Source organism: Artemia sp. Qi Xiang Cuo, chromosome 9, assembly GCF_049724085.1.
Source record: "Artemia sp. Qi Xiang Cuo chromosome 9, ASM4972408v1, whole genome shotgun sequence".
Lineage (NCBI taxonomy): Eukaryota > Metazoa > Arthropoda > Branchiopoda > Anostraca > Artemiidae > Artemia > Artemia sp. Qi Xiang Cuo.
The window spans coordinates 28,966,094-28,987,313 of NC_142802.1; the positions used below are offsets into that span (position 1 = coordinate 28,966,094).

A 21,220-nucleotide genomic window follows, 5' to 3' on the forward strand; every position below is an offset into this window, starting at 1 on the left:
CCTAATGAAAATCACACCCTCAGATTCAGCATATCAGAGAACCCTACTGTAGATGTGTCAAGCTCCTAGACACAAAAATGTGGAATTTTACTATTTTGCGAAAAGAAAGATCACGGATGCGTGTTTATTTGTTTTTTTCCCCAGAGGTGATCTTAGCGAACCAGTAATCCTAGAGGATCGGGAGGGAGCTCATATGAATGGAAATCAAATTTCTAAGTGCCCTTTTTAAGTAACCAAAAATATTAGAGGGCAGGTAGCCCCCCTTCCACACCCATTTTCCCGTAAAGTCACCCGACCAAAATTTTGACATAGTCATTTTGTTCAGCATAGTCGAAAGATCTAATAACAATGTCTTTGAGGATGACTTGACCCTCCCACAGTCTCCAAGGGAAGGACTGCAAGCTATGAACTTTGCTCATTGTTTATATGTGAAGTATATTTGATATTGTTTATGTGAAGTGTACAGGTATTTTTCTTGGGGAGGGGGATTTTTATGGTGAGGGGTTACGTGGTGGGATCTTTCCATGCAAGATTTTTCGTCAAGAAAGGGAATTTTCCCTGGGGGGGGGGGTCAGATTTCCCAGCGTTATAAAAAAATCACAAAAAGTTAAAAAAAACAAATTTTTTCAGCTGACTTAAGGAGCAGCATTAAAACTTGAAATGAATAGAAATTATTACGTATATGAGGGACTTGCCTCCTCCTCAATATATCACTCTTTACGCTAAAGTTTTTTTTCAGAACTTTTGAAAAAGCTTATTATTCTAATTGAACAGCCCTGGTGCTGCAGGAGTCATTCTTAAGTAAGTGAAACGAAAAGTCAAACTTTAGCGTAAAGAGCAAGGTATTGAAGAGGGGGAGATTACGTATATGAGGGGAACCCCCTCATATACATAATAATTTCTGTTCGTTTTAAGTTTTGATCCTGCTCCCTAATTTCAATTAATTTTTTTTTTAAGTTAACTATAAAGAAGAAACGATGTCAAAGAGAAAGGAAAAGAATAATATTTGTATTACAGCAAGACATTCGTTTTGCATGACAAAACCTAGTAAATGAGAACATTGAAGTTCTTAAGTTCTTTCAGAGAGCATTAGATAACTAAAAATGCATCTAAATTGGCCGAGTCACGACGTAGGCAATAATGCTCCTAAACTAATGAATCAAATAAAGAAATTTATCACCGAAATCGTGGCTTGTGCCTTTCCCGGAGAACAACAGATCCAGTATGGACCTTAATTTGCTCCGAAGTGCGAATTAAGGTAATTAAGGTAATACATACAAACATAAATATATATATATATATATATAGTTACATATATATAAATAAATAAATATATATGAATATACATATATATATATATATATATATATATATATATATATATATATATATATATATATATATATATATATATATATATATATATATATATATATATATATATATATATATACCCTTCAGATAGAATTGATATTGCTTTTATTATAAGACATTCATTTAGAAACAATATTAGCTGGCCTCTGGGATCTCTGAACGCAACTATGCAAAAACTGACGCTGGGCTTGTTGCAGCCTAAATTTGACTCGCTTAGAACAGCATTTAAAGCTTCGGCTACTTTTTTTAACTGACAACTAAAAGTAGGAAATAATGTAACAAAACTTGGAACGCCAGTTGACAGTAGAAAAAAAAACTTACGTTCCTTAGGTTCAAATTCCTTCACAGTCATTCCTATTTATGGCTTTAGTTTTTGGATCTAACAGAGAAAATGAATTACTTTTAAAGAGAATTTAAACTGGAGTATGATTAGATAAATAATAGACAAACTCTCGTCGTCTCGTGTTTATCTATGATTCTAATGTGCCCGTTTAAACATATTTATTTATTTAGATAGAATAACGATTGCACATCACTGGGCACTCAATGCATTAATGAGGTGCCAATTGTTCAATCTTCACGTTGCGTGGAAGCAATATAATCCAAGGCAACTGAACCTTTGAATTTTCCAATGGTTTGATACAGAAAAAGGGAAGAAAAAAAAAGTTGTAGTATTTTTAAAAACGACGAAAGAACATTGTTTGCATATTTGCCAAATATTATTTTAGTTTCAAGAAATATCGCAGATAGCAACTGCGTCTTTAGATTTATCAATGATCTGACAAAAAATATTCTTCTTGTTTCGTTATTTGGAGACACTAATGCACAATCCCCATACAATTCCAGGCCCCGCGCCAGCTGGGACTGAGTCCCTGCCCTGTATTGTCAAGCAGAGATCAATCCAGCGTGCCACCACAGGGTTAAGAAATGAAAAAAGGGGTACTTATATGTTAGAGCACCTATGTTAAGTACTTCATCCCTTGACGCACTGTAGACAGTGGCGTCATTTAGAGGGGGGGGCTGGCTAGGGCTATAGCTCCACCCGGATTTTACGAGGGACCCCAAATTAGTTGTCAAAATTTCTGTTGATTCGATCTGAAGTGTGAAAAAAAAGTGTGTAAAAAAATGTTCTCAATTAAAACAAATCTGTTTCTAATATAGTTGTACTTCACAACAATATTTTATAGGCGTCAATCCCAAACATATTTCTTTATTACCGTATTCCTATTTCATACATTGAAACACATTTTTATTGCCTTGTTGTTACAGCCACGGTGACCAACTTTCATTACAATAAAGTAATTGACCCAGGATCCATAATAAAATTATACATGTTGGTTACGTGATTCTAGAGCAGTGGTCCCCTCTATGTATACGTATTATGTAGTCTGTATTTCTTTGAGTCAGTCAATGAATCTGTTCTGACTCTTTTCTGAGTTGTGTGTAACTCGCGTCTTCTCTGTTTCTGGACTTTGTAAATATAACTCCATTTTGTACAAAGGCGGGCTTTTTGCATTCCCAGTAGCCATAGATTGTTAATAGACGCCAGCCAGACTGGATGGGATTCTGCAATTTCCTTGTGTTTTTTTTTCTTTACACCCAGTTAAAAGCTTAAATTTGAAATTTTGATTTCATTCAAAATGATTATTTTATGAATTTTTGTTTCCTGAATTGTCTTGAAATTTAGCTTCTTGAATTTTTACAACCTTGTGTCGGGTCATTCCATTCAGAACTTGAGATGAATGGTATCTTTCATCTCCACTCTCCAAGAGCCGTACTGTTTTATTGCGAATAGCAATACACGCTACCAACTGTTTGTTAATGCTCAGAAAGTCACTAGAATAACTATTCTTCAGCAGGAGAAATCATCTACTACAAGATGGGCATACTGGAATAGATTGGTGAACAAAGTACTGAATAGATACAATTGTATTTTGGCCGTTTTATCAATTAACAGAACTTAAAACAAACAGAAATTATTACGTATATGAAGGGGCTTGGCTCCTCCTCAACCCCTCGCGCTTTACGCTCAAGTTTTTTAATACTTTTAAAAAAGCTTGTTTTTGTTCTAATTAAAAGACCCTTATGTTTCATGAGTCGTTATTAAAGAATTGGGACAAAATTCAAACTTTAGCGAAAAAAGAGCGAGGTGTTGAGAAGGAGGCAACCCCCTTCATACACTTAACACTTTTTGTCCGCTTTAAGTTTTAATGATGCTCCTTACCTTCAGTTGAAAAAAACTTGTTTTTTAATTGAATTTCTGATCGTTTTTTAAATAATGCCAGGAAATATGGCTCCTCCTCCACGGAGAAATACCCTCCCCGCGGATATATTCTGTAGAAAATTCGATCCCAGTGAAAATTTACCCAGGACAATTACGCTTAACAACTCCACGCGTAAAATTGAGACGGAAAAGAGAAAGAAAGACATAATTCCCTATGGAAAAACCCCCGAAGAAAATTCACCACCCCCACCCGAAAATGTATGTATACCTCCCAATAACAAATACTATGCGTAAACAATAGGCACATTTTATAACTTAAAGACCTTTCCCCTCTAGGAGGGTCATGCTATATCCAAAGGCATAGTTTTTGGGCCTTTCAACTATGATGAACAACATGACTATCTCAAAATTTTGATCAGACGATTTTGGGAAAAAAGGGGATGGGAAGGGGGCCTAGTTACCACTCCAATCTATTTGGTCATTTAAAAAGGGCACTAGAACTTTTAATTTCAGTTCTAATGAGCCCTCTCACAATATTCTAGGACCACTGGATCGAAACGATCATCCCTGAAAAAAAAAACAAAAAAAAACACACACCCGTGATCTTTCTTCTGGCAATTTTTTTTTTTACAAAATTCTACATTTTTGCTGATAAGAGTTTGAAACCTCCACAATAGGGGTTTCTGATACGCTGAATTTGATAGCATGATTTTCATTAAGATTCTGTCACTTTTAAGGGGTGTTTCTCCCTTTTTTGAAAATAAGGCTAATCTTCTCAGGCTCATAGCCATTAATGGACAATACTAAACTTAATGAAACTTAAATATTTGAAATTAGCATAATAAGCCGATCCTTTTGATATATCTATTGGTATCAAAATTCTGTTTTTTAGAATTTCGGTTACTATTGAGCCGGGTCGCTTCTTACTTAAAGTTTGTTACCGCGAACTGTTTGATATATAGACTCATTAGCCAATAACCCAAAAGAAATTCTTTGAACTTCGCGATTGTCTGAAGGCAATGTCAATAGCGTATTCCGAAATTTTGAAAGTTATGCAAATCTTCATTACTCTGTCTATCACAACAGCTAGTAATGAGAGATTCTTTTCTACAAGCCTGATTAGAACCTATTTAAGATCAACAGTGTGCAACGAAAGGCTCACTGATCTGGTGTTGATATAAAACAGTTCGTGGTAACGAACTGTAAGTAAGGAGCGACCCGGCTCAATGGTAACCAAAACTGTAATAAAAGGAATGTCGATACCAGTAGATACATCAAAAGAATCATATTTTAATTCTGATCTCAAAAATATAAGTTTCATCAAGTTTAATCTTGCCCATCAAAAGTTACCCGACTGAGAAAAGTTGGCTGATTTTCAAAAAAAGGAGGAAAGACCCCCTAAAAGTTATAGAACCTTAATGAAATTCACACCATCCGATTCAGCGTATCAGATAACCCAACTGCAGAGGTTTCAAGCTCCCATCTACAAAAATGTGGAATTTTGCATTTTTTGCCAGAAGAAAGATCACGGGTGCGTGTTTATTTGTTGTTTTTTTCCCCAGGGGTAATCGTATTGACCCAGTGGTCCTAGAATATCGTAAGAGGGCTCATTGGAACGGAAATTAAAAGTTCTAGTGCCGTTTTTAAGCGACCAAAAAAAATGGAGGGCAACAAGACCCCCTCCCACGCTCATTTTTTTCTCAAAGTCACCCAATTAAAATTTTGAGATAGCCATTGTGTTTAGCATAGTCGAAAATCTAATAAATATGTCTTTTAAGATTACTTAATCCCCCACAGTTCCCAGGGGAAGGGCTGCAAGTTATGAACTTTGCCCATTGCTTACATATTGTATTGGTTATTGGGAAGTATACAGACATTTTCAGGAAGAATTTTTTTCTGGTGGGGGGGGAGGGGGCTGTAGGAGGGGGTTACTCGGGAGAATCTTTCCGTGGAGAATGTTTCTTTGGGTTAAGGGAAAGTTCTATGAAGGAGGTACCGGATTTCCAAGCATTATTTGAAAAACGATCAGAAATTAAATTTACAAAAACAAGTACGTTCAACTGAAAGTAAGAAGCTACATTAGAACTTAAAATGAACATAAATCATTACGTGTATGAAGGGGTTTTCTCCCAATTCAATACTTCGCTCTTTACGCTACAGTTTTTTTTTATTGCTTTCAAAAGAGCTATCTATTATAATTAAACGACCTTTGTGATTCAGGGGGTTGTAAATTATATTTTTTTTTAATTTTTAACGTAAAGAGCGTGGTATTGACTAAGGGAGAACCCCATCATATACGTAATAACATATACGTAATAAAAAAAAAACAATAAAAAAAAAACAAGCGATGCGGCTCAATAGTAATCGAAACTTTTAGAAACGAAACTTTGATTTCAGTAAATTTATAAAAATAATGGTCTTATAATGCTTATTCTAAATATATGAATTTTATTAAGTTTAGTATTACTCATCAAAGGCTACGAGCCTCAGAAAACTCACCTGATTTTTTAAAGAGGGGGAAACATCCCCTAAAAGTGAAAAATTTTTAATGAAAATCACACCGTCAGATTCAGCGTATCAGAAAACCCTATAACATAGGTTTCAAGCTCATATCTGCAAAAATCTGCAACTTTGTATTTTTTGCCAGAAGAAAAATATACGAATATAGAAATTCGTTACGTAATTCAATTTGTAGATTACGTCAGACCCAAATTTAGAGACAGCCATTTAGCAAAAGAAAAGTAAAAATTTTATTCAAATTTTGTTTACTTATTCAATGACGGCTAGCCAAAATAAAAGCTGCATTAACTAAAAAACGATCAGAAATCAAATAAAAAAACAATTTTTTTTCAGTGAAAGTAGGGAGCGACATTAAAACTTAAAACGCACAGCAATTATTTCATATATAAAAGGGGCGCTCCCCTCCTCACCAACTCAATCTTTACGTTAAAGTTTGACTCTGTCTGGCAGCTCTATTTTTAAAAAACAATAAAAAACAGTATCGTAAAGAGCGCAGATTTGAAGGGCGGTCAGCCCCTTTCATATATGGAATAATTTCTGTTCGTGTTAAGTTTTAATGTCGCTCCTTACTTTCAGTTTAAAAAACTTGTTTTTTTATTTAATTTAGTGAAAAGGCTCTTGTGAAATTGTTGGATTTCAATGCTATGGTTGATATTTTGGAAAAATGAGACCTTGTCGGTTCCCAGTGTTGCAATAAAAGTGCAATTACTTTATAACTTAAGTTCTCTCTATATTTATTAAACACTTTTAAATTGCTTCTTACTATTATTATTAGTTTCTTTCAGCTTAGCGTGAGACAAGACAAAGCAAGTGACAGAACAGATATGAAATATATAATTTGGGCAACATATTTGCACAGTAGGGGTGGGGGGTGGGGGTAAAGTATCTGGACAGTGTAAAGTTAGAAAACCATTTTTACTTCATAATATGGAGATAAATTGTACCTAACAGATTTTGCATGCAGACCCGCTATACTCCCCCCTAATGTGCAAATATATAGCCCAAATCTGTTTCTAAAGTATTGAATTTTCATCATATTTTGTGATATTTTATTAAGAATAGTCAGAGAAACAGGTTCTACTTAGATGAAGAACTTAACATAGGCGCTATAACATACAAGTACCAAAAAAGGTTGTGGAATTTAGAAATCAAGATAGCCTAGAACATTACTTAGCAAATATTATTTTTAACTCTGATATATTACTAGCAGTAGCTACATTTCTGAATTGGCTAGTAAAAAGAAAATAAAGTTGCAATACTTGTTATATATTAGGAACGAGTCATCCAGTTAGTGATAAACTGATTAGTACGGAGAGATAAGCAGAATATTTTGAGAATATGTAAAAGTGCGATTAAGTTGAGTGAAAAGATATAGCAAATATTTTATGATTTAAAACGGAGGAAGATTCATTTACTGGAAAGGACTTACAGATGGTATTAAAAGGCAAAAATAACAAGGATTCGGGCAGTGATAGTAAGATAAACGGATTTTTGATATATGATGGCTACGAAAGTACTGAAAATTATGAACGTGATTCTTCATACAGTTGAATACAGTTATTAAACCCTTTTGTAAAAAAGGAGAAACATAGTAATAATGTAAAATAATGGAATAATAATGAATAAAAAAGTAAATATAGGAGTTATGAAGGCACTACCTTGGTATCGGTAGGAAGCAAATCACCCAGCATGAAAATTCTTATTCAACATAGAGATGCAATAGATAAAGTTTTAAGAAAACACATTTTTCCAAAACCTAGGGGCGGGGGTAATTTGTTTTCGTTTTTTTCCAGCGAGAGTGCCAAAAAAAGAATTTTTTCAAAATCTGAAGGGGAACAAAAATCTAAGGGGGTTAATTGCCTCAATTGGCACCTCTGCATTTGTGAAATATGTACTCGGTATGTTTTGGATTATGGATGCTTTGTTATTTTAGTGCTTAAAAAAAATCCACTTGCTATAATATCTGATTAATGCATCCTTATATAGTTAGACTGAATCATTAAACAAACAGATATAGATCAGTGGCGCCAATTCAGAAAACCTCAAGGGGGGGGGGCAAAGATAAATTTTGGGCCCCTGTCCAGACTCAAAATGTAATTACTCAGTTTGGTAGACTACTCTTCAAATTATTATTTGAATAAAAATTAAAGCAACGTAATTTATTTAGATTTTGCCTTCTGCAACCTGGTTAGGGATAACAAAATCGTTACAAGATGGAACATTTACCACACAAATTAAAAACTGAAAGTTGCGTGCAGTTACTTAGGCAATGAATATCTCCTTGGCTTCATTTTTGCGAAGTCGTCCACAAGCTTTTCAAAATCGAGCTCCTTCAATGCAGCCTTTTCAGAGAACATAAGGAGCAAATGCGGAAGTCGCTCGTTGTTCATTGTTGTCCGAAGGTAATCATTCACAAATGTCAACACAGAGAAAAATCGTTCATTTGAGAATGATGTGAGTGGGAGTATGAGGACTACCCTCGCGACTTCAAGAACCTCAGAATAAGCTTCTTTCAATCCTCCTAGGCTTTCGAAAATATCTAAAGCGTTTGCCGGTTTCTGAGGAAGCTGTAACACATATACAAGAGCTATTAAAGTTAGAATCTTTAGCTCTGTAGAGTCGATGCCAACCTTATCGAAGCTTCTCGCGATTTTACGAATTAAATATGTTCTCATGAAGTTTTCGGGTTTAGGGTCAAAGAGTCACGTGGGTTCTAGTACTGACAGATGGACAGAAAAAGGCTCTTCAAACTCATTTACCACTCTGTCCAAAACCTGATAGAACTCTCTTCGCATTTTCTCTTCTTTCCTTGTGCCCTCAGATTCAGTGCTGTGCTTCTCAAGTGTTGATGTCGTCAAATAGTCCCGTAGTCTTCCTTATATCTTCTGAACTCGTTTTGAGACGCATTGTCTTCAGTTGGTTTTTTGATGTGGTGATTAAAGCGTAGGTGTTTCAAACGGTCGGATCTAGGGCCTGTACGTGCTCAGAAATAGAACTGATCGCTACTAGAACTTCGTGAATGATACACCAAATAAATATAGAGAGAAATATCTCGAATAGATTCTTAAGGCAAGTAGCTCCTGCCGCTTCCTCTTTGTCAGAAGATTCTAGAAAAATTGACAGAACTGCGAGTATGCAGTCATATCTTACCAGAATTTTAGCCACTGATCTATACCAGTAAGACCAACGTGTCACAACTCTCTTTTCAACCGTTAGCGTACACGTCGGCAGTTTTCTGGGCCTCCACAAACATATGGTTTCGAATGTTGCTGATGGAGACAAAATCATAAACTGTTTGCAAAACTGAAAATACTGACGAAATTCTTTGTATTTTCTGCATACAATCGCCAATAACAAGATTAAGTCTATGGGAATGACGGTGAGTGTACACTGCTTGCGGTGCCTTTTCCCGGAGACGGGCCTGTACTCCTGAAAAACGTCCACTCATTACACTCGCCCCGACGAAACCATGCCAAAAGAGATATTCTTCAAATGGGTGACTTCGCTGGAAATATTTGAGTGTCTTCAATTTGCTGTTTTTTAAAGACCTAGTTTTTGGTTTGTCGGGAACAAATCGAAAGAAACACAAAAATTTGGAAAAGGAATAATAAACAAAGAGCTTCAGAGTTGAGAATTGGGCCCCTCAAAAAATCAACCTACCACCCCCCCCCCCAGAATGGCGCCACTGATATAGATATCAATAGTAACCACTAGTGGAGAGGGATTGGAATTCGGGTGTTCAAATTCTAAATCGTGGCATTAAATAGGAGATTGTTTCAAAATAGTACTTTCATATAAAAAGCAGTATTAGGGAGGAGGGGGGGGGTATTTGTCCGTAGCACCACTCATCAAAACACATCCAATTTCGCCAGTACTAATGTTTATAATTTCCTGCTCCAAATCTACTCCAAAAAATTTTTTTTTTACTCAGACATGTTTCCGATATTTGATGAATGTTTCTTCGGAAAATTTTGATATGTAATTTCAGGTATAATGATTGTCTCTAAATGACGCCAGAAAGATATGTTAAGAGTGTTAATACTTAAGAAGTGTGAAATCGTGTCTATGGACCACCTACGAAAACTTGTGTTTTGGGCAGACATATTTAAAAATAGGCCGAATGTTTTAGCATTTAAGTGTTTAAAATGCGTAGGGCACAGGTGTTAAAGGCAAGGCCAGTCAAAGTAATGGGCTATCCTAGGCGTAAAAATTGTGGGACCTATGTAAATAATTAACACTTAAAACTTATTTCGAATCAGACGGCTCGAAGATAAAAGCATTCTGGCTTGTTCGCGATTTGATTGAGAAATAATATTATTTTTGTGGATATATACATTCTCAAATTTAGATCACCCTCAAATTTTATAGGATAATTCTTCACCGCATGTGCACATAAGAACTTTTTCAGTAGCCAGAATTAAGCAATTATACGAAAAAAAGGGAACGACAGAACGGGACAGCTTATAAAACTTTTAAGATTCCAAAGATGACGAAGGACATAGAACCAAAACTCCGCCTTTCTCTGCGTGCACGCCTGTCCCTAATCGTAGGCAGAGCAATTGCGCTGCCAAAGTAAAGAACGATGTTGGCACAATGTATTATTTTATTTTTTTTTCTTCCATTCCCGGGCACTTCGTATCGAAGGAGTTGTCGTAGAAACTTCGAAAAGGGCTCATTCGATTGGAAATTGGAGTGGCTAGTGCCCTTTTTAATAGTCGAAAGTGATTGGAGGGCAACTAGCCCCCACCCCGTCCATCATTCCCCAAAACAGATCCAATCAAAATTTTGAGATAGCCATTTCGTTCAGCGTAGTTGATTTCCAGATAGAAAATATGTTTTTTAGGAGGAAACTCCCCCACAACCCCCCGGGCAAGGGTTTTAAGTTATGCCCTTTGGGTGCATATAAGGTTTTTATAGAAGGCGTTGTCGTAGAAACTTCAAAAAAGGCTCATTCGATTGAAATTTCAAAGGACTATTGCCCTTTATAATAGTCGAAAGTGATTGGAGGGCAACTAGCCCCCCCACGCCCATCATTCCCCCAAACACATCCAATCAAAATTTTGAAAAGGCTCATTCGATCGGTCATTCAGGGCGAGGGTTTTAAGTTATGCCCTGAGGGCATTTAAGAACGACGTTGGCAAAATGTATAATTTATTATTTTTTTCATTTCGTATCGAAGAAGTTGTCGTAGAAACTTCGAAAGGGGCTCATTCAATTGGAAATTGGAGTGGCTTGTGCCCTTTTTAATAGTCGAAAGTGATTGGAAGGCAACTACCACCTCTTCCACGCCCACCATTTCCCAAAACATATCCAATCAAAATTTTGAGATAGCCATTTTGTTCAGCGTAGTTGATTTTCAAATAGAAATTATGTTTTGGTGGAGGACACTCCACCAGAGCCTTCAGGGCAATAGTTTGTAAGTTATGCCCTGGGGCAATATAAGGTTGTTATAGAAGGAGTTCTCCTAGATACTTCAAAAAAAGGCTCATTCGATTGGAAATTCAAAGGGCTAATGCCCTTTTTAATAGTCGAAAGTGATTCAAGGGCAACTAGCCCCCCCCCCCACGCCCATTATTCCCTCAAACACATCCAATCAAAATTTTTAGATAGCCACTTTGTTCAGCGTAGGTGATTTCCGAATAGAAATAATTTTTTGGAGGAGGACACTCCCCCACAGCTTTCAGGACAAGGGTTGTAAGTTATTCACTGGGGGCATATAAGGTTTTTATTGAAAGCGTTGTCGTAGAAACTTCAAAAAAGGCTCATTTGAATGGAAATTCAAAGGGCTAGTGCCCTTTTTAATAGTCGAAAGTGATTGGAGGGCAACAAACCCCCCTCTCTCGCCCACCTTTTCCCCCAAACACATCCTATCCAAATTTTGAGATAGCCATTTTATTCAACGTAGTTTTAAGTTCTGTAAATTAGGTCTTGAGGATGACAACCCCCTCACAGCCCTCAGGACAAGGGTCGTAAGTTATGCCCTGGGAGCATATAAAGTTTTTATGGAACGCGTTGTCGTAGAAACTTCAAAAAGGGCTCATTCGATTTGTAATTGAAATGGCTAGTGCCCTGTTTAATAGTCGAAAGTAATTGGAAGGCAACTATCCCCCCTTCGACGCCCACCATTTCCCCAAATAAATTCAATCAAAATTTTGAGATAGCCATTTTGTTCGACGCAGTTAAAGTTCAGGAAATTATACCTTTAAGCAGTAAACTCCCCCCACAGTCTTCAGGGCAAGGGTTATAAGTTATGCCCTGGGGGCATATAAGTTTTTATTGAAATCTTTGTCGTAGACTTGAAAAAGGGCTCATTCGATTGGAAATTCAAAGATCTAGTGCACTTTTTAATAGTCAAAAGTGATTTAACGGCAACTAGCCCCCCTCTCTCGCCCACCTTTTTCCCAAACATATCCAATCAAAATTTTTAGATAGCCATTTTGTTGAGTGTTGTGGATTTCCAGATAGAAATTATATTTTTGTGGAGAACACTCCGCCACAGCCCTCAGGGCAAGGGTTGTAAGTTTTGCCCTGGGGCATATAAGGTTTTTATAGAACGCGTCGTCGTAGAAACTGCAAAAAGGGCTCTTTCGATTGGAAATTGAAATGGCTAATAAGAAAGTTGCCATAAGATTAAATCAAAATGCACTGTGTTAATGCTAATTCCCAATAAGGCATCTCAGCAGTATTAAAACAACAACTGAGGGCATTTTGTTCAAACTTTTGGGGCTGCTTCTGCTCTGTAAATTTAAACAAATCCGAATAGCGTACATTAAACTATGGTATCAAAGGAAGTAAACATATTTTTTTTACGAATAGCATCACGTTTTCTATTTCAGGTCAACAAGAGGAGGCATGAAGCTAAATTAAACAGTACTATTTGTGTCCAGATTTTTAAGAAGGTGTATGTTGTAAAAAATTGCTGAAATTTTTTCTCCAGCATACAATTAGCAGGTCAAACTATAAATTCTTAAAAAAACGAAAAGATTTAAAGTATTATTTTCTTTTTCCCTGAAAAGACTATGTCGATATAAAACGAACGGAAATTAATTACAAAATCTTTTTCCACAAGAAAAGTTTTTCAAAGAAAAGTAAAGAACTCCATTAAACAAAAAATGAGCAAAAATAAAATCAAATAATCTACCAAGCGTGAAGCTACCACAAGTCAGAACCAATAAATAAATGAAACTCAAAACGAACAGAAATTACAATATATAACCGAGTCAAGCTGACAATGAGCAGATATTTACGCGAGTAGGTGACAAAACCCCTATGCCTCCCCAAGGCCAGAATATAATTTACACTTTTCTAGGCAGAGCGATAGTACTGCCTAAGTAAAGAACGATGTGGCTACAATGTATTATTTATTTTTTCTTCTCTGTGCCCGGGGGTATCGAATAAAAGGAATAATCGTAGAAGCATCAAATATAGCTGATTCAATTGAAAATTAGAGTTGCTAGTGCCCTTTTTAATAATTGGATGTGATTGGAGGGCAACTAGCCCCCCCCGCCCATCATTCCCCCAAACACATCCAATCAAAATTTTGAGACAGCCATTTTGTTCTGCGTAGTTGATTTCCAGATAGAAAATATATTTTTGAGGAGGACACTCCCCCACAACCCTCGCGGCAAGAGTTTTAAGTTATGCTCTAAGGGCATATAAGAACGATGTTTAGGGAAAGTATCATTAATTATTTTTTCCTTTAGAGCAGGGCACTTCGTATCGAAGAAGTTGTTGTGAAAACTTTAAAAAGGACTCGTTCTATTGTTAAATAGACTGACTTGTGCCCTTTTCAATAGTTGAAAGTGATTTGAAGGCTACCAACACCCCTTCCACACCCACCATTTCCTGAAAAACATACAATAAAAATTTTGAGATAGCCATTTTGTTCAGCGTAGTTGATTTCCAGATAGAAATTATGTTTTTGAGGAGGACACTCCCCCACAGACTTCAGGGCAAGGGTTGTAAGTTATGCCCTGGGAGCATATAAGGTTTTTATAGAAGGCGTTATTGTAGAAACTTCAAAAAAGGCTTATTCGATTGGAAATTCAAAGGCCTAGTGCCCTTTTTAACAGTCGAAAGTGATTGGAGGACCACTAGCCATCCCCTACGCCCATCATTCCCCCAAACACATCCAATCAAAATTTTCAGATAGCCATTTTGTTCAGCGTAGTTTTAGGTTCTGTAAATTAGGTCCTTGAGAATGACAACCCCTTCACAGCCCTCAGGAAAAGGGCTGTAAGTTATGCCCTGGGGGCAAATAAAGTTTTTATAGAAGGTGTTGTCATAGAAACTTCAAAAGGGGCTCATTCGATTAGAAATTGAAATGGCTAGGGCTCTTTTTAATAGTCGAAAGTAATTGGAAGGTAACTAACAACCCTTCTAAGCCCACCATTTTCCCAAACACATCCAATCAAAATTTTGAAATAGCCATTTTTTTCCACACAGTTAAAATTCAGGAAATTATACCTTTGAGCAGGACACTCCCCCCACATTCTTCAGAGTAAAGGTTATAAGTGTTGCCCTCGGGGCATATAAGTTTTTATTGAAATATTTGTCGTAGAAACTAGAAAAAGGGCTCATTCGATTGAAAATCAAAAGTTCTAGTGCCCTTTTTAATAGTCGAAAGTGATTTGAGGGCAACTAGCCCCCCTCTCTTGCCCACTCTTTCCCCAAACACATCCAATCCAAAATTTTAGACAGCCATTTTGTTCAGTGTAGTGGATTTCCAGATAGAAATTATGTTTTTCAGGAGGACACTCCGCCACAGCCCTCAAGGCAAGGGTTGTAAGTTATGCCCCGGGGTCATATAAGGTTTTTATAGAATGCGTCGTCGTAGAAACTTCGCAAATGGCTCAATTGATTGGAAATTGAAATGGCTAATGCCCTTTTCAATAGTCAAAAGTGATTGGAGGGCAACTAACACCCTTTCCACGCCCACCATTTCCCTAAACACATCCAATCAAATTTTTTAGATAGCCATTTTGTTCCATGCAGTTTAAAGTTCAGGAAATTATACCTTTGAGCAGGACACTCCCCCCACAGTCTTCAGGTTAAAGGTTATAAGTTATACCCTGGGGGCATATAAGGTTTTTATTGAAATGTTTGTCGTAGAAACTTGAAAAAGGCTCATTCGATTGGAAATTAAAAGTTCTAATGCCTTTTTTAATGGTCGAAAGTGATTTGAGGGCAACTAACCCCCCTCTCAAGCCCACCTTTTCCCCAAACATATCCAATCAAAATTTTTAGATAGCCATTTTATTCAACGCACTTGAAAATTTGGAAATTAGATCTTTAAGGATGACAACCCAACCCCCCCCCCAAAAAAAAACCCTCAGGGCAAGGGTTGTAAGTTATGCCCTGGGAGCATGTAAGGTTTTATAGAAAGAGATGTTGTAAAAACATCAAAAACGGCTCATTCAATTGAAAATTGAAAGGGCTAGTGCCCTTTTGATAGTCGAAAGTTATTGAAGGGCAACTAACTCCCCTCTCACGCCCCCATTCCCCCAAACACATCCAATCAAAATTTTGAGATAGCCATTTTGTTTAACGTAGTTGAAAAGTCTGGAAATTAGGTCTTAGAGGATGACAACCACCCTCACAGCCCTGAGGGGAAGGGTTGTAATTTATGCCCTGGGGGCATATAAGGTGTTTATAGGAAGTGTTGTCGTAGAAACTCAAAAAGGGCTCACTCGATTGGAAATTGGAAGGCCTAGTACCCTTTTTAATAGTCGAAAGTGATTCGAAGGCTTGACATTTTTATAGTGAAGATCGATGTGGGTAGAATGTATTATTTTTTTGTTGTTGTTGTTGCCGTTCAGGCCAGGGCACTTCGTATCGAAGGAGTTGTCGTAGGAACTTCGAAAAAGGTTCAGTCGATTTACAATAAAAAGGGCTGACGCCCTTTTTAATAGTCGAAAGTGATTGGAGGGAAACTAATTCCCCTCCCACGCCCACCCTCCATTTAACTTTATGTTGAAAACCTAAACGTTGCCATAAGATTAAATCAAAATGCACTGTGTTAATGCTAATTCCCAATAAGGCATCTCAGCAGTATCCCAAGAACAACTGTGGATATTATGATTAAACTTTCGGGGCTGCTTCCACTCTTAAAATTTAACCAAATCAAAATAGCGTAAGTGTATCCAAGCTATCAAAGCAAGTAAACAGATTTTTCATTTGATTGGGAATTGAAAGGGCTAGCGCCTTTTTTAATAGTTGAAAGTGATTGGAGGGAAACTAATCCCCCTCCCTCGCCCAGCCTCCCATTTGACTTTATGTTTAAAAACTAAATGTTGCCATAAGATTAAATGAAAATGCTCTGTGTTAATACTGATTTCCAATAAGGCATCTCAGCAGTATCCCAAGAACGACTGTGGATATTATGTTCAAACTTTCAGGGCTGCTTCTGCTCTTAAATTTTAACCAAATCAAAATAGCGTAATGTCGCTCCTTACTTTCAGTTAAAAAATTTGCTTTTTTTATTTAATTCCCAATAAGGCATATCAACAGTACCCCAAGAGCGACTGTGGATATTATGTTCAAACTTTCGGGGCTGCTTCTGCTCTTAAATTTTAACCAAATCAAAATAGCGTAAGTGTATCCAAGCTATCAAAGAAAGTAAACAGATTTTTTTTTGCGAATAAATTAAACACTACTATTTGTGTCCAGATTTTTAAGAGGGTGTTTGTTGTTAAAAATTGCTGAAAATTTTTCTGCAGCATACAAATAGCAGGCCAAACTATAAATTCTAAAAAAACAGAAAAGATTTAGAGTATTATTTTCTTTTTCTCTGAAAAGACTATGTAATATAAAACGAACAGAAATTAATTTAAAAAAAACTTTTTCCACAAAATAAGTTTTTCAAAGAAAAGTAAAGAACTCCATTAAACAGGGTTTTGAGCCCAAATTATGTTTATTTCTGCTCGTTTTGAGTTTGACTCGGTTATTTATTGTAATATCTGTTCGTTTTGGGTTTCATTTATTTATCAATGCTGATTTAAGGTAGTTTCACGCTTGGTAGATTATTTTATTTTTGCTTATTTTTTGTTTAATGGAGTTCTTTACTTTTCTTTGAAAAACTTATTTTGTGGAAAAGGTTTTTCTAATTAATAAAAAAGAAAAGTCCTTAGCGCTGCATTGCAGCCTCTGCAATGAAAGCTTAAGCGTAGAATAAATGTAAAAAAAACAAGAGAAAATCAATACGGTAGAAATTCTTACCTCTTTGTACCATTGATATTGATAACTCGAAATGTTTACCAAGACAAGTGATAAAACGAAATGTTTCCCATAGCAAGTGATAACACGAAATGTAATGTTCAATTGTTTTATCCTATTTGTTTATTGTCACTAGTTTGATTAGGCTTGTCGCAAAGGCAGCAATTTAGACAAAAATAAAAGGAGACATTTCTACAAGAAGATATGTACTCTTCTCAATAATATGTTTCTTTTATACCTTTTTAAATTTTACACTGAATGGTAAATTTTCTCTTCTCTTCTTCACTTTTTTACCCAACAGGAGTACTGCTCCTTATTTTTCCTTTCTGTTTTGTTCTCCAAATCTAGTCACAAGACAGCTACGAACTGCTTATTCCACAACTGAAGGTTTCCCTCTAAGGCAACCCTTTTCTTTCTTTCTGTTTAACTCCTTTTCTTTTTATAAACCCTTTTGCTAGTAAGATAATAGCAATGGACCCCTTTCCAGGATAATACTTATGAATGAAAAAAAAATACCAAAAGGACAAATATTAGGAAAAAATTAACAAAAACGGCTGTGAGACCAAACTTTTGTACAAATGACGGTTGCATATTGTTCATAAAAAACGGTGGGAATGACTATTTTCCAGATAATAATAATAATAATAATAATAATAAAATAAATAAATCAGTGTGTCTGACTAAAGTATTACTTTGAAGTTTCAGAGACAGAAGTCAGAGCTTTAACGACTTTTCGTGACTGGAATAAAAAAAAGAGTTTATTTTCGTTAAAATGTGACAGAATATTCATTATGGTACGACCTATATGAGAGATTGTAACAAACAAGATACAACTAATTAAGAATGCCTAGATGCCACAGAACAGATTACATTCCGTGCCTGAAACTAATCTAAATATTATTTTTTTCATTCCAATAGAACATAGCGTTCATTAGCATTAACGTAGCAAGAAAAGTGGCGCAATTTCGTTAAAATCCTGGCGGGGGGGGGGGGGCAAAGATGGAACCAATTTTCCCAAATCAAGTGAAAATGACAGTGAAAATTAAAAAATTAGCCATATATTACAATAAAGGCAAAGATAAACTAAAGAAAACTAGCCTGTATCTCTGGATGCTTGAATTATGCAGGCTTATCTTAGTTTTGACAATTTTTTGCTGAAACTAAATTTCGGCTGGGGGGGGGGCAAACTGAGGTCTGGGGAGTCAAACTGGGGTCTAGAGCAGGGAGTTGTCCCCCCTGCCCCATAGAAAATTAAGCCCCTGAACAAGAGCTGACCTATTGCAAGGGGGAGGGGGAATGAAAATTATGGGAGGATTTAAGAAAAAATTTATAATTGAAGGAGTCAAATGGCATGTGCTCAAAATTGTTAATGATAGCGAAATACAATAATAAAATATACAATCCTCAAGCCAACAGTGAGAGAAAGGGTTATAATCCCCCCTCCTAGTTAGCTGAGCTTTTGCCGAATGGGGTGGATCGAACCTAAAGGAAATGTTTGCAATAGAATAGATATAGTTAACTAAAGTGATCACAATACTATAGAAAAAAGGAGAGCGGAATACAGATGGCAGGGAGAGAGAGAGAGAGCGAGAGAGAGAGAGAGAGAGAGAGAGAGAGAGAGAGAGAGAGAGAGAGAGAGAGAGAGAGAGAGAGAGAGAGAGAGAGAGAGAGAGAGAGAGAGAGAGAGAGAGAGAGAGAGAGAGAGAGAGAGAGAGAGAGAGAGAGAGAGAGAGAGAGAGAGAGAGAGAGAGAGAGAGAGAGAGAGAGAGAGAGAGAGAGAGAGAGAGAGAGAGAGAGAGAGAGAGAGAGAGAGAGAGAGAGAGAGAGAGAGAGAGAGAGAGGGAGAGGGAGAGAGAGAGAAAAAAAAAGAGGGGAGTGGGAAAGAGATTCCTTTGACACCGTACCTAACAATCTTGAAAAGCCGTCTCAATTTCTTTTTTTCTTGGATTAGTTTATTGAGGAACCAATTTCCGTTTCTTTTCGGGTTGTACAACATAATTTTTCATATCAATATTAACAGACTCTAGGGCATCTAATGCCCATTTAGGAACTTGCTTGTTGGGATACATTTTCTTCAGAAATTCATGTATATACTCAGGAAAAACGCCTTCTATTATTGCATTTCGAATCCTTTTCATCAAACGCATCTGAAAATGATTTCAAAGTAAAAAGCGATAAAAAAAATTCATTACATGAACCCATAATATATAAGCCTGTATGCAATTTAGCAAAATCATACCAAAAATACAGAATGTGGGAATTATCTAGATTGCTTGGTAAGTAGTGTGCTATATTGACATTCTATAGAGACAAAACTTGTCAAACCACTTTCTGGTCCAAGCCGGATAAGTTTCTGCCTTGCTATATACGGTGACCTGACTATCCTAGCTACTGACGGTACATAATTTATTCATCATTAGGACTTGTTACAGATATCAAAAAGTTATCTCATTTGCATAAAGGTATCTCAATTTGCAAAAAGGTATTCCATTTGCATAATTCTGGTATGTCTGACCTTAATTGATGATTTGAATAATAGGAAGACACAGAAGACAATAAAATTCTAGTTTTTTTAATTGGATCGTATGAAAGTGATAAAGGGATTAAAATTGTTTATCAATTAAGGTGAGTCCGAGGGGATCAGAGTGAACATCAATCACTCTGATATTCACTCTGATACTCATTTATTCACCCTGATACTTAGATTTTGTGAATGTTATCTGATGTATCCGACAAAAGATGTTGATAAAGATTCTATTCACTCTGATACTTAGATATTGTCAAAGTTATCCTATGTATCCGACAAAAGATGTTGATGAAGAATTTATTCAATCTGATTCTTAGATTTTATCAATTTTATCCGACGTATCTTACAAAAGATGTTGATAAATGATTAAATCACTCTGAAACTTAGATTTTGTCAATGTTATCCTATGTATCCTATTTTGTCCGACGTATCTCACAAAAGATGTTGATAAATGATTTATTCACTCTGATACTTCGATTTTGTCAATGTTAACCTTTGTATCCAACAAAAGATGTTGATAAAGAATTTAATCACTCTGATACTTAGATTTTGATAATGTTACCTGACGTATCCGACAAAAGATGTTGATAAAGACTTTATTCAATCTGATACTTAGATTTTGTCAGTTTTATCCGATGTATTTAACAAAGGATGTTGATAAGGGATTTATTCACTCCGATACTTAGATTCTGTCAATGTTATCCTGTGTATCTAACAAAGGATGTTGACGAAAGATTTATTCACTCTGATACTTATATTTTGTCAATGTTATCCTGTGTATCCGACAAAAGATGTTGATACAGAATTTAATCACTCTGATACTTAGTTTTTTTAATGTTATTAATTAAAAAAACTTTCAACAAAATAAGTTTTTCAAAGAAAAGTAGAGAACTCCATTAAACAAAAAATGAGCAAAGATAAAATAAAAAAATCTACCAAGTGTAAAACTACCACAAATCAGCATCGATAAATAAATGAAACCCAAAACGAACAGAAATTACAATAAATAACCAAGTCAAACTCAAAACGAGCAGAAATTAACATAAGTTGGGCGCAAAACACTATGCCTTCCCAAGGCCAGAAAAAAATTTGCACTTTACTGAAAAAATATAAATGCTTTTACTTTTATAACTTTAATAAATTAAATAGTATGAACATTTTGATTACTAAATATCAGTATATAAACTGACAATACACATTCATTTGTATTTTTTCTGTAACGTGCAAATTTTGTTCCGACCTTGGGAAGGCGTAGGAGTTTTGCGCACAACTTATGTTAATCTCTGCTCGTTTTGAGTTTGACTCGATTAATTATTTTAATTTCTGTTCATTTTATATTGACATGGTCTTTTCAGAGAAAA

General features: G+C 36.0%; 2 protein-coding genes across 5 annotated transcripts in view; both read right to left on the reverse strand.

Annotated features, from left to right (window-relative positions):
- Nucleotides 1-17,405, reverse strand: part of LOC148948535 (sialin-like) — a 144,594-nt gene extending 127,189 nt beyond the window's left edge. Inside the window, exon 1 of one of the 4 annotated variants that reach the window (XM_089093967.1) lies at nt 17,336-17,405. In XM_089093967.1, the coding sequence (XP_088950093.1) occupies nt 17,336-17,348 (13 nt within the window). In that variant the 5' untranslated portion in view covers nt 17,349-17,405. Of the gene's footprint in view, nt 1-1,695; nt 1,951-17,335 lie in introns of those variants that run through there. The other 3 variants (XM_089093966.1, XM_089093970.1, XM_089093969.1) reach the window with 3 other exon arrangements.
- Nucleotides 17,406-19,251: 1,846 nt separating this feature from the next.
- The window catches only part of Tgt (tRNA-guanine transglycosylase), a 128,604-nt gene continuing 126,635 nt past the window's right edge, over nt 19,252-21,220 (reverse strand). The window contains exon 7 of the mRNA XM_089093972.1: nt 19,252-19,479. Coding sequence (XP_088950098.1) covers nt 19,285-19,479 — 195 coding nt within the window. The 3' untranslated portion in view covers nt 19,252-19,284. The remainder of the gene's footprint in view (nt 19,480-21,220) is intronic.